This window comes from Conger conger, chromosome 10 (genome assembly GCF_963514075.1).
Source record: "Conger conger chromosome 10, fConCon1.1, whole genome shotgun sequence".
Taxonomy (NCBI): domain Eukaryota; kingdom Metazoa; phylum Chordata; class Actinopteri; order Anguilliformes; family Congridae; genus Conger; species Conger conger.
In genome coordinates, this window is record NC_083769.1 from 22785405 (window position 1) to 22797633 (window position 12229).

Sequence of the window (12229 nt, forward strand, 5' to 3'; positions counted from 1 at the left end):
GTCATAACAGTAAGAGGTCTGGATGTGCCTCTAGTGGGTGTGGAATTGGCCCAATGTTTAAGGTTTAACATTACATTACATTTTCATTTAAAAGGAGGAGGAAGGAGGCTTCCTGTCCTGTTCCTGTCCTGATCCAGTATGTGAGCATGGAAAAGAATAAGGGTGTAAAGTAGAAATACAAAGGAAAGACATACAAACTGAGCAGAGACATATGAACTTCATGAAAAATAGTTAAATAGTTAATAGTTAAAATAGAATGTTAAAGGGAGAAACTAGGGTTTCAGTGATTACATAATTGAGTATGGTAGTAGTTTGATCTAACTTATATAAGGAGAGGTAGAGGGATGGCATTCCTACATCAGGGGCCTGTATCATGAAGCAGGATTACGGAGTTACTTGGATAACTGTAAAATCCGGAACCCTCCCAAATCTGGAACATGGAAGTAAATAGAGCTGTTCTGGGGTTCAGTAATCATGCTTTGTGATACAGGCCCCATGACTATGGTTATTATGTAGTGTTTATCACTAGTGTGTGTAATGGTCCACCAGGCTTCCCATAGCATTGTGCTTAATATAGAAGAATGTGTGCTTCAGTTGACAGTAGCTTTCTGTATGTGAGCAGGTTGTTACCTGCAAACATCTGGTGCAAATCTCCCAACACGGCTGACACGGCCTCTTTTTAAGTGTGTACATAATGTTATCTTTCCTGTCTCTCTTAATCTGTCTCCCACAATGCTTAATTAATGCTTCTGCACCTGTCTGGAGCAAAAGATAAAATCTTTATTGTTTCTTATACCTTACATGTACAATCTATATCAATGCACACTGCAGCATTGTTTGCAGACAATTCCTCTTTAGAATAAATCAACATTGGCTAACTAAATAACAGCTGCAACCTTCTTCGGGGGCATTTCTTTTTACACTATTAGTAGATTAACATGGAAAGCTGTGAATATTATGTATTGTTGGTAATGCAAACACTTGTTAATAGTTAAAACAATATTTTGATATATTGGCCCACTGGCCCATGTTGAAACCGTTAGCTCAATATTTAAATGACGTATATTTAAGAGTAAAGTACTAGTCTGAGAAAGCCATTTCAAGTTTTTTTAACCGGAGCGTGGAAATCCTGCAGCTTTCCCTAACATTAAATATAGCTATATCTGCCACAGAACCTATGTGCGACATAGCAGAATATTTGTAGACAATCACCGATTAAACTTGATTTCCCTTCAGGGTGAAAGCTTGGGTGAAAGAGGTGTGGTGGTTACGTCATGCCGAGACAGGGAGATCACGTGTTCTAAGAGGGGCGGAGCACACTGTAACGCTAGCTTCTGTCCCTTTAAAAAAAACGCTTTTGGTTTTTTTTAATGGTTGCAAGCTATAGATCATAATAAAAAAAACACATTTCCCTCCTTTTTCCTGTTTGCTTGGTAAACAGAATAGGTATTTGGATATTAAACACCGCTCATCATTCGACAAGAGGCTGCGTTGAGGAACAGTTGGGACGGGATTTTAAGGTAATCTTTTTTTTTTAAATCGCGTTTCTTGGCTGGCTGTTAGCTCAACATTGTGCTCCTCGTAATGGCGGTTCTCCACTCGGTGGCTGTGGAAGGAGAAGGTGTATTAATGGCTCTCCGTATCGCTGACGTCTGTTGACGCGGTGACTTGCGTGCCAGTGACTCGGATACCGCACCGCCACACTGAACAAATACATTTGGTGATGAGACAGAAAAACTTTGTTAGCTGTGCTTCTTGGAGTTTGAGATGCGCGGCAGTTAGTTGGCTTAACAAGTAGCTAACCAGCTAACATTACTTAGCTGCGTTTAGCTAGCCAACCAGCTTAGCAGAACATGGAGTTAGTTTGCTAGCTAACATTAGCTATCTGACTTTACAACGCGCTAAGTGCTCTTTTTGAACAGTGTAGTCACAAAGTGTGCACTGTGAGCTAGCTGGCTAGTTAGCATGTCAGCTAACCTTAGTTGTATTTCAGAAATCTATTGTAGCATACAGTTAGCTAGCTAACTGGTAGTTACGCCCCGATCCAGGGACATCCTCAGGCCAGCCATACCTCGAACCTTACTAACGTTAGCTGCGGCACCTATTATAACTAGCTACCGCTAAGTTAGCGAGTAGCTAACGTTAGCTCTTTTTGAGTGAGCTAGTTACTAGCTTAACATCCAATACACTTAAAATATAATATAACTGTCATCTTTGTTAGGTAGCACGTAATTATTTGGCGCACAAGTTAAATGTGTCTTGCAGATGGTTATCACTGGTAACGGTTGGCAGCCAATGTTGGCTAGCTATATTTAATACTTGAAGCTAGCCTTGATTTCTTTACAGTAAGCGAACGTTATCCAGCTTTGCAGCAACTGAAGGGGATTGTTTATTGTCTAGTCTGTCAGTTACCTGAAATAAACCCGTCCATTGCACTTGCAGCTAGTCAATTAGCTTTGTAATATCATTCGTTAGTGATATTTGCTATCTGGGTATCAATTTTAGCACGATAATTAAGCGTACTGTATTATAATAATGTATCACCACCGGCTGTGAAGTCATGTTTCTGCTCTTTGAGGATAGTGAAGTGATAGGCGAACTAACGTTAGCTACAATATAGTTTGCTAAGTAACATTAGCTATCTATCTTGCATTAATAGTGAGATTATGTCCAGATCCATGCCTATAGCTCGTTATAATTTAACGTCTAATTTAGGCTACGTTTTAAACAGTGTCTTTCCTGGATTGTCTTGAGATAACCACGTTAACCGATTGCTATAGGGGGTGTGTGCCTGCCCACGTGGCTGTGAACATTCACAATCTAAAGCCATTTGCCCCCAGCAGCATAATGTTTTCATATTCATGTACCTGCATACCGTTGGGGCATATCAGTGTTTTTCAAGGATTATGAAATGTCCATTGTCATTTTTCCATGTTACAACATTGCCTTCTTATTATGGCTAGTGTCGTACCGTCACCATCAATGTCAGGGATCTGAATATCTATGACTATGCTAGCATTTTGTCCGCTTGTCTCAGTGGCTTTCAGTAGGTTGCAGGTAACCGTGACTCTGCGGTGGAAGGGGGAGGGAAGCACGCGAAGACAAATTTGAAAGCTCAGCGCCTTTTGCTCCATCGTGGTCCAAATCCGGTCTCGGGTCGTACATAAGTGGTCTGCATGGTTCTTGGCTGGGTTGTCGGTCTAATGTAAAACACACACACAGAGCGAAGTCGACGTGACGTGATCTGTCTGCCAAAGAAGCTCAGACCATGACGTTATATGATCGAAATAAAACACAGGCTTCTTAAGAACGGGTTCTTATTACATGAATCACAACGGTAACACAAAATGTCTATTCCACCAAAATGTATTCCGGAATGGCCAAACCTGCCGGGCATCAGTATTGATGCGAGCCCTGTATCTTACTGTAACAAATTGGACTTTAAAAGACACCACATTTGCTAACTCCTGATTGCAGTTGTATTCGATCAGCTTGGCAGTGTGAGGACAAGAGGCTTGTTAAGCAAAGATACTGAGTGTGAGTGTGTACTTGTATAGGTGTGATCATTACTGTTAGCAACTGTTTGTTTGGGTTGATCGCCCATCTGGTTTGCAATAGCTGTGTTGATGGCTGGTCTGGTTTTTTGATTGGTGTGTTGGTTTGTGATGGTTATCATAGTAATGGTTGTCTGCTCTGTGATTGGTGTTGATACTTTGTCTATTATGTGATTGGTGTGTTGACAGCGAGGATGGAGGAGGTGCAGCAGAACAGCAATGGCACTGAAACACAGACCATCACCATCCCAACCACTATCAGCGCCTCCCAGATCTCACAAATAGCCCAGCAGGTAACTGTGTGCATGTGTGTTGTGTGGGTGAGATAAGAAGAGCCTGGACAGAGAAGAGCATGTGTGTGAGAGTTGTATGTGTGACAGAAAGAAGAATGTCAGTGCTGTGTGCCTCTGTGTGACTATATGGCGACAACAGACAGCTGTACTCTGTGTCAGTTTGAAGGGGTGGTCCTACACACACACACACACACACACAGTAATTATGAGGGAATATGATTTAGAGTAGCTCAGTGTGAAGCTAATGATGTTTTTGGCATGTTCTCTGCAACCTCATTTCCTGGGTTGTAGAGGCACAGAGCTGACCTGGGGTTTGGTAAGAGGTGGAACTGGACTGCAGCAGCCACTGCAGAGGAGTGGGCCGAGCGGGGGGAATTTATGGAGGAATGTGTCACCTGAGGCAGTCTGGACAGTCTGTCGCTGGACAGAACCGTTCTTCTGTCTCATACTGAAACTGTCCTGGCCCCATGTGTGTTCTGGGGGTGTAGTCTAGTCTAGGTTGATGACTAATTTATGTATAATTTTTTTATCGGAGGGCTCATAAAGATCTCTCGTGTGCATTTTGTTTTGTGATGTGCGTTTGTGTGTTCTCGCATTCCATTTCCATGTGTATATTTGTTTTGTGATGTGCGTTTGTGTGTTCTGGTGTAGATGTCCCTGGGGGGCTCTCCGGTGACGCTGGTCCAGCTGCCGGGGGGTCAGTTCCAGGTGCAGGGGGTGATCCAGTCGGCCCAGTCCTCAGTCATCCAGTCTCCGCAGGTGCAGCACGTGCAGGTAAGACCGGCCCCCGCGCGGGGGTGCAGCCACGCCCTTTCCCCGCTGCCCCCGTGCCGTTTCTCACCGGGCCCCTCTGTGCGCAGGGCGGGTCGGATACCGACGACTCCCAGGACTCCTCCGACAGCGGGAGCTCCGCCCACAAGACTCGCGAGCTCCTGGCCAGACGGCCGTCCTACAGGTACCTCCCACCGAGACCTGCTGCCATGATGACCACACCTCTGTGACATCATTAGTCTGACATGGCTCTTTTCTGCATTTTAAACATGGACTGTAGAACATATGGACCAATTGACTGTCGCCCACTGACTATCCACAGGCTTGTGAAAAGCTTTTTTTAAACCGCAGAACTCAGCATGACTAGGAAATTAGCTTCAAAGGCGTCACAGTGCCTCCTTTTCAGGCTCATGTTCTCAATAGAGAAGCGTTCTCCCTTAGCCTGGATGGAATCTGGGCCCTGCCAGGTGTCCCAATTGGCTGCAGCGTAGCCCAGGGAGGAAGGGCTTTCAGTCGCCAGGATTACCCATTTGTAAAAACAGTATTGAGAGGGAAACCAGGAACGCTATTTCCTTATTTAATAATTGAAAAGATTAAATGAATAAATCTCTTTGCAGAATGGCTTTAGGCTTGAAATTCTTTTGCTGTAAAATGAGCCAAGTGAACGAATGTGTGTGTGTGTGTGTGTGTGTACATTAAATTAACTGTATTATTGTTATTTTTTTCTTGGATCATAATGTTGGGTTCATGTTGGCCAGTCACATTAGCTCACTGCTCGCTTCACCTCCTACAGAAAAATTCTGAATGAATTGTCTGCGGAGGAGTTGACCTCTCGGAACGAGGGAGAGGAGGAGAACCCTTCATCCACGGCGGCCACAGCGATGACCGTCCCCACTCCCATCTACCAGACCAGCACCGGCCAATACAGTAAGAGCTCAACGCCAAACTACTGCTCCCCACCAGGGGCAGCGCACAAGCTGTTTATGCTATACTACCCCAGGCCACAAGAGGGCAGCATAGTAAGCTCTTCATGTCAAACCACTCCAGACCACCAGGGAGTTTCATAAGGGTGACCTAATGAAGTCTACCCAGGGACTACAAATTCTAATGGATTATCTTTACCCTTCTTGTCACACAGATATGTTGATTACATTATATATTTGTTGATTAGACTAAGCAGGGTTAAGGGCCTTGCTCAAGGGCCCAACAGCTGCATGGATCTTATGTTTCACTACACTGGGGCTTGAACCACCAGCCTTCTGGGTCCCAGTTGTGTACTTTAGCCACTAGGCTACAGGCTGCCCCATGATGAGTTTGCACTGTCCATGTTTGCTAAATGCTGAATAAATGAGGGATCCAACCCCTCTCTTTATTCTCCGCAGTTGCCATCACGCCCAACGGGACAATTCAGTTGGCCAGCCCGGGCACAGAGGGCGTTCAGACCCTCACCATGACCAACTCGGGCACCACGCAGCCCGGACACACCATCCTGCAGTACGCCCAGACGCCCGATGGCCAGCAGATCCTGGTGCCCAGCAACCAAGTGGTGGTTCAGAGTGAGTGCAGTCGGCCCTGAGAGAGAAGGCAGGGTCATTCAGCAGGCCTGGCTCCAGAGTCACAACCCTGTTCTAAACTGAGAGGATATATGCCCAGGGCACGGAGCCATGTTGTAAACTGGGAGCCTGAGCAGGTAACAGCAGGGGGTGTCTCTCTCTACGGGCAGGTTTATCAAGCGGAGCTCCTCCCTGTGGTCTGTGGATACTCCTCTCCGTTAAGATCACGGTTGTGAGCAGAAGGCATGCAGGCCTGGTGGAGCTGTTTCTCTGTTTGTTAGGCGATTGTGTGCCTTCAGCTGGGGGGGCCAGCTTCGTGATCCTCACTGGCCCTCTGGGACTCCAGTTTGGCACCTGCCGCTTTGACTCCTCCACAGTTTCCATAGCAATGGCCGAAATCAGGAAGGAGCGGGAAGCCGGCGGTTTCCATGGTGATAAGATGAGCGCTTTGGCTCTCTCGTAGGTGCGGGCGGCGAGATGCAGACGTTCCAGATCCGCACGGCCACCAACACCAACTCCCTGCCCCAGACCGTCGTCATGACGTCCCCCGTCAACATCTCCCAGTCCACCAAGTCCGACGACCCACAGATGAAGAGGGAGATCCGGCTAGCGAAGAACAGGTGAACATCTTCACATCCTGTCCTGCTCGCTCCCCGAAACTCTACCCACCCTGCCCCACTCGCCTCCTAAAACCAACCCCCACCTGACTTACGTTCACCCCTCCTGCCCCAACTGTCTCCCTGAAACGCCACCCTGTCCCTCTCAACTCTTCCAAAGCTCCCAACACACCGCTAGTCTGTGTAATTGCATCTCAGTCTGCTACAAGCCCCGATAAACAGATCTTCTTTTTCTAATGTGTATTAAAGACAAACCAAAGCGTAGAGCGCTTTCAGGTTTGCGTTTAGCGGCCATGCACACGTCACACGCACACGTGCTTCTGTCGAACGTGTTCCCCGAATCCTGAAGTGCACGTCCTCAGACACGGGCTTATAGCAGCCAATGTGTGAATGAGAGAGAGGTCACACTGCACCGGCCAATCGCATGCCGGCTCTAACACTCTCCTCTCTCCCTCTCTCCGTGTGAAGGGAGGCGGCCCGTGAGTGTCGCAGGAAGAAGAAGGAGTATGTGAAATGCCTGGAGAACCGCGTGGCGGTGCTGGAGAACCAGAACAAGACGCTGATCGAGGAGCTGAAGACGTTAAAGGACCTTTACTGTGTGAAGACGGGCTAACGAGCCGGAGCCAGAGCAGAACCTGGCCGCTCGCTATGGACCACTGGGGACAGGGGACAGCGCCCTGTATTTACCATATTCCTTTTATTGGTTCCGTTTGGTTTTTTATCCTTTGTTTAAATGTGGTTATCAGCAGCAGAACGATAAAACAGCATTTCGGCAATGTTCGTGTGAAAACAGGTTTGTTTTTTTCGTCGATTGAGAAATAACTGATGAATTCACCAAAACCGTTTTTATCGTTTTATTTTAGGGACACACAGAAGCTGGAATTGAGAGCATTTAAAAAAAACAAAAAAAAAAAACAAGCAATGCTTTTGTAATTTTCAGAGTTTTTTTCTGCAAGCCAAGGTTTTTGTTCTCCATTTTTATTAACATAGCAGTAGGAACGTGCAGTTTTAATCTCTAAGACGCCGCATTGTTGTGAGTGTATCTATGAATTGTAATCATGTATCTTTTTGTAAGTAAAACATACTTTTCAGTTGTTTCTCTCCTTGGTTGAAGGCATGGTGCAGATCCTCTGTTACATGTCCTGGTTTCCTGGGAACTCGATGGAAAAGCTCCTGGATGTTGGTGTCCTGGTGGGACGCTTTATCAAGGAGCAGAAGTTGTAGTTCTGCCTGGGGGGTGGGGGCGGGGGGGGGGGGGGGGGGGGGGGGGGCGGGCGAGCCAAGGCGGGTCGGGCTGGGGGGGCGGGAGGGGGGTGGTTGTTTGGTTTGAGCCGGCAAATCAAATGTCACTCATTTGGTAGGTGAATCGAAATAAATATTTTTTTCCAATCTTTATTCTGCTGTATAAGTATGTGTTCCAGAACTGAGACTCATGGATGTTACAGGTTCAACAGGGGAGGCAGTCAGTGTTGAGAATAGTGAGCCAACCATCTGGGTAGTACGTGGAATCTTGTGCTTGTTCCAAATGTGACTCAGTTTAAGAGTCATGGTTTTCCACCTTCTGCAGGTCTATTCAGGGATTCCAGGGGAAGTGTGAGTGAGAAGCATGTGAGAGCCGTGCTGGTGGAGAGATGAGCGCTTGCTCAGGGTGGCTACAGACCGCACACAGCCTCCGGGAGAGCTGCAGCCCAGGTGTGAATGGTACTCTGACCTTCACCGTGGGGCTGCACACAGCCAGGAGAGCTGCAGCCCAGGTGTGAATGGTACTCTGACCTTCACCGTGGGGCTGCACACAGCCAGGAGAGCTGCAGCCCAGGTGTGAATGGTACTCTGACCTTCACCGTGGGGTTGTGGGACCCGACCCCTCCCCGGCTCCGGCCACCTTTTCATTCTCCTGAGCTCCGTCTCCATTACGTCAGGGCCTCCCAACCCCATTCCTGGAGATCTACAGTGCTGTCTGTTTTCACTCCAACCCTAACAAAGCACACCTCATTCAACAACGAGATGTTTGAGCTGCCAGTTATAGAATCTGTTGTGGCTAATTTGGGTTGAAGTGGAAACCGCAAAGGCCAGTTTTGTGCCGTAACTCTATGCTTTTTGAATGCGTATTTTGAAGACGTATTTTCTCACTATACAGTATACTTTTGGGTCTGTGACTGAATGTAGCCACTGGTGAATATGGGGCACAGTGAGAAAAGAGCCTGAGCCCCCTCCCTCATTCCTGTGACCACCAGATGCCCAGAGAGCATCTCTCTGCACTTCAACATATTCTTATGTTATATACTCATGGGCCACTAGAGGGAGGTATTGCTTAATTGTTTGGCCAATGGCATTTCATATGGAGCAACATAGGCAACCTTAAAAGCTCAAGTAAAATCTAATCTTAATAATTTCACTTCCACAAAAAGAATATCTTTGAGAAAATATGTAATTCACGTTACTAAGCGTAGGTGTTCGTGGATTGACGGTAATGTGCTACAGTTTGTCTGCTTTACACCTTAAGTGGCTCTTAGAATCTCTCCCAAAGCTTTCATTTGGTATGTCTTATAAGCTATATAAGGACCCCAAGAAAATGGATACTTCTTCACATCCCAAAATATAGCACCTCTTTGTTTTGCCTTCACTTCCACTTCCTTCCCTTCTTGCGCCAACTTCTAGTTTCCTAGTTCCCAGAGATATCCATTTGATAAGGCTTTTAAGGTCCTTGCGTTGTACAAATGAATTTTGGCTTTGATTTTACATGTCATTTGTATGTTTAAAGGCCTTTTATGCGCTGGGCTGTATCATAATGGCGCCTCAGCCGGGATCTCTTTTGGTCCGCATTTCCTTTCTATGTGACCCTGTTTATTATCATTGTCATATGAAATTCTTTTGCTCTTTGTGAATGGCAGTTAAAGTGGGTATGGCAAGTTTCTCATAAATTGTGGAGGAGGAGGGCCATAACCTCTCAAGTCAACTTCTTAATTAGCCCAACCCAATTATTAACTGATATTTCAGCTACATCTTTGATAAGTTACTTTACATTACAGTAGTGGTATTTTGGCAGATGCTCTTATCCAGAGTGATACACAGTTGATTAGACTAAGCAGGAGACAATCCTCTCCTGGAGCAATGCAGGGTTAAGAGCCTTGCTCAAGGGCCCAACAGCTGGGCAGATCTTGTGGCTACACCGGGGATTGAACCACCGACCTCACAGGTCCCAGTAATGTCCCTCACCCACTACACTACAGGCCACCCTCTAAGTTGAGCTGAAGACTTCCTAAGTCTTCATGTTATTGTGTTCTAATCTGCAGCTAAATCAGCAAATTAACTTATTTGGCAAGTGACAGTCGTGGTGTTGTTCGGTCTGTCCTGGTGTTCTTGTTCTCGATGTTTCTGTTTTTAATGCAACAGCCTAGTAATTCACCCTGCCGCATTAATAAGTAATTATGAATCTCTTAAAATCTTCTATTCAACAGTTCTACCCTGCGGCATTCTCTTGCAGGTGTGTTGTAACGGGATCTCCAGATACTGAAGCAGTCTTTCCTCGATTTCCTTAAACATTTGTGGGTTTCTGTGTTCAACGCAGGTGATGGTGCTTGCTGCATTACATCCTCCACTTTGAAATCCTCAGCTGTAATTTTAGGCCCGTGCCGTCCCTCTGTGATATCTACTCTAAATTTGGGAGGGTGTACGTGCAGCATGTGTGTCAGCTGGACCACATGCAGCCAGCCACGTCCCGCATGGCCGACCCACGGTCTTCAGTGTTCAGCCTGGTGCAGGAGCACCTCAGCTTCTGCTGAACCAGAGCTGGAAACGCAGGGGCATCACTGCGTCAAGAGAACCCTGGGAGAGCCCCTGCTGCCTCCCAAGGAGCGAAACCAGGTAAATATTTAAACCTCAGCATTATACTAATTATCAGGTCTGAGCAGTGAAAGCAATATCTGCTTTTACCCTATGGTCATCAAGACATTAACTGCAGAGCAGTATTATTTATCTGACCCATCTGGATCTCTCCATTTCCCTCGGGGATACCACACATCACGCCAGTGCAAGGAACCTCGGTGTGGTGATGGACAGCAGACTGTCCCTTTCTGAGAACATTGCGGCGGTGACCCGGTCATGCAGGTTCTTCCTATACAACATACGGAGGATCCGCCCCTTTCTCACCCCCTACTCGACCCAGCTCCTGGTCCAAGCGATGGTTCTGTCCCTCCTGGACTACTTAAATTCCCTCTCGGCTGGCCTCCCAGAGTCCGCCATCAGACCCCTCCAACTTATCCAGAATGTAGCAGCTCGTCTGGTCTTCAACCTTCCCAAATACTCACATGTCACCCCCCTGCTTACTTCCATCCACTGGCTGCCTGTCGTGGCTCGCATCAAATTCAAAACATTGGTGCTAGCCTTCCAAGCAGTTAAGGGGTCTCCAAGCAGATTACCTACACAAAATCATCAGACCCTACACCCCTGCTAGACCTCTTCGTTCAGCCTCCACAGGCCGCTTGGCAACTCCCCCTCTCCGAACCTCCACCTCACGCTCACGACTACTGTCTGTTCTGGCTCCACGGTGGTGGAACGAACTCCCCGTTGAGGTCAGAACTGTAGAATCGCTCCCCACCTTCAAGCGCAAACTGAAGACGCACCTCTTCAAGCAGCACCTCTCCACATCCCTCCCTACCTCCCTGTGAACCTTAATTGTTGTCTTTGTGATTTACTTTGTGTTTCGGTATTTTTAGTTGGCTTGGTAAGCAGTATTTGGATAGTTAAGTTTGGTCACTTTTGCTTTGTTGTTTGTTTGTTTATTTGTTTGTTTAAATTTTTTATTTATTTTTTATTATTTGGCCCTGGTCCTTATCTTTGTTGAACGGGTAGCAATTGAAATTGTACTTCCCTTTCAGCGCACTTATCCCTGGTTATGGGTATGCACTTTGTTGTACGTCGCTCTGGATAAGAGCGTCTGCCAAATGCCAATAATGTAATGTAATGTAATTTATAAACCACCAGAGGGCAGTGCTGACAATTTAAGAGGATCATCTGCGAGATGCTTTCTCTAGTTCCTTCAAAGATGGTGGAGGACCTAAAAAGATACACAAACTGCTTGATTCTATGCAGAGGAATGAATTTGTATTTTGCCATAGTATCCAGGACACAGGGGGATTTCCTCATCCTTGTCACAAGTGAGGTGTTTCACTCACAAAGTAAACGAGTGTAATAATCAATCAGAGCCTTGATCACAAAAAGATTTGTAAAAACGTATGTAAGAAATGATTTTCTATGACAGTACTGACCTACTGCTTTCTAACAAATTAATGAATTAGGTTTGAGGCTTGCCATATTGAATAAATTTTTTTTTAATGCTGTCACATTTTCTTACTCAGCCACAAATAGATTCAGAAGCTAGCTAGCTCACTTGCTATCTAGCTAGATCTTACCTTTGTTTTGCTTGATGCCTGCATTCTGTT

At 46.3% G+C, this 12229-nt stretch overlaps 1 protein-coding gene across 2 annotated transcripts; it reads left to right on the plus strand.

Annotated features, from left to right (window-relative positions):
* The first annotated feature begins 1331 nt into the window (after positions 1 to 1331).
* On the plus strand, positions 1332 to 8018 carry atf1 (activating transcription factor 1). 2 transcript variants are annotated; one of them, XM_061257124.1, is made up of 8 exons: positions 1332 to 1520; positions 3744 to 3847; positions 4499 to 4621; positions 4708 to 4802; positions 5412 to 5545; positions 6001 to 6174; positions 6635 to 6791; positions 7257 to 8018. In XM_061257124.1, the coding sequence occupies exons 2-8, from the start codon at positions 3749 to 3751 to the stop codon at positions 7399 to 7401; spliced, it is 927 nt and encodes a 308-aa protein (XP_061113108.1). In that variant the 5' UTR covers positions 1332 to 1520; positions 3744 to 3748; the 3' UTR covers positions 7402 to 8018. The 2 variants fall into 2 exon arrangements, with proteins under 2 accessions (XP_061113108.1, XP_061113109.1); XM_061257125.1 differs by lacking the exon at positions 1332 to 1520 and adding an exon at positions 1610 to 1720.
* The last annotated feature ends 4211 nt before the right edge of the window (positions 8019 to 12229 follow it).

Bases quoted from the DNA above. Each gene is read 5' to 3' on its own strand.
- atf1 (XM_061257124.1), top strand. From the start codon at position 3,749: ATGGAGGAGGTGCAGCAGAACAGCAATGGCACTGAAACACAGACCATC. The intron at 3,848-4,498 runs GTAACTGTGTGC...GTTCTGGTGTAG, and splicing joins TCTCACAAATAGCCCAGCAG to ATGTCCCTGGGGGGCTCTCC. The intron at 5,546-6,000 runs GTAAGAGCTCAA...TATTCTCCGCAG, and splicing joins GACCAGCACCGGCCAATACA to TTGCCATCACGCCCAACGGG.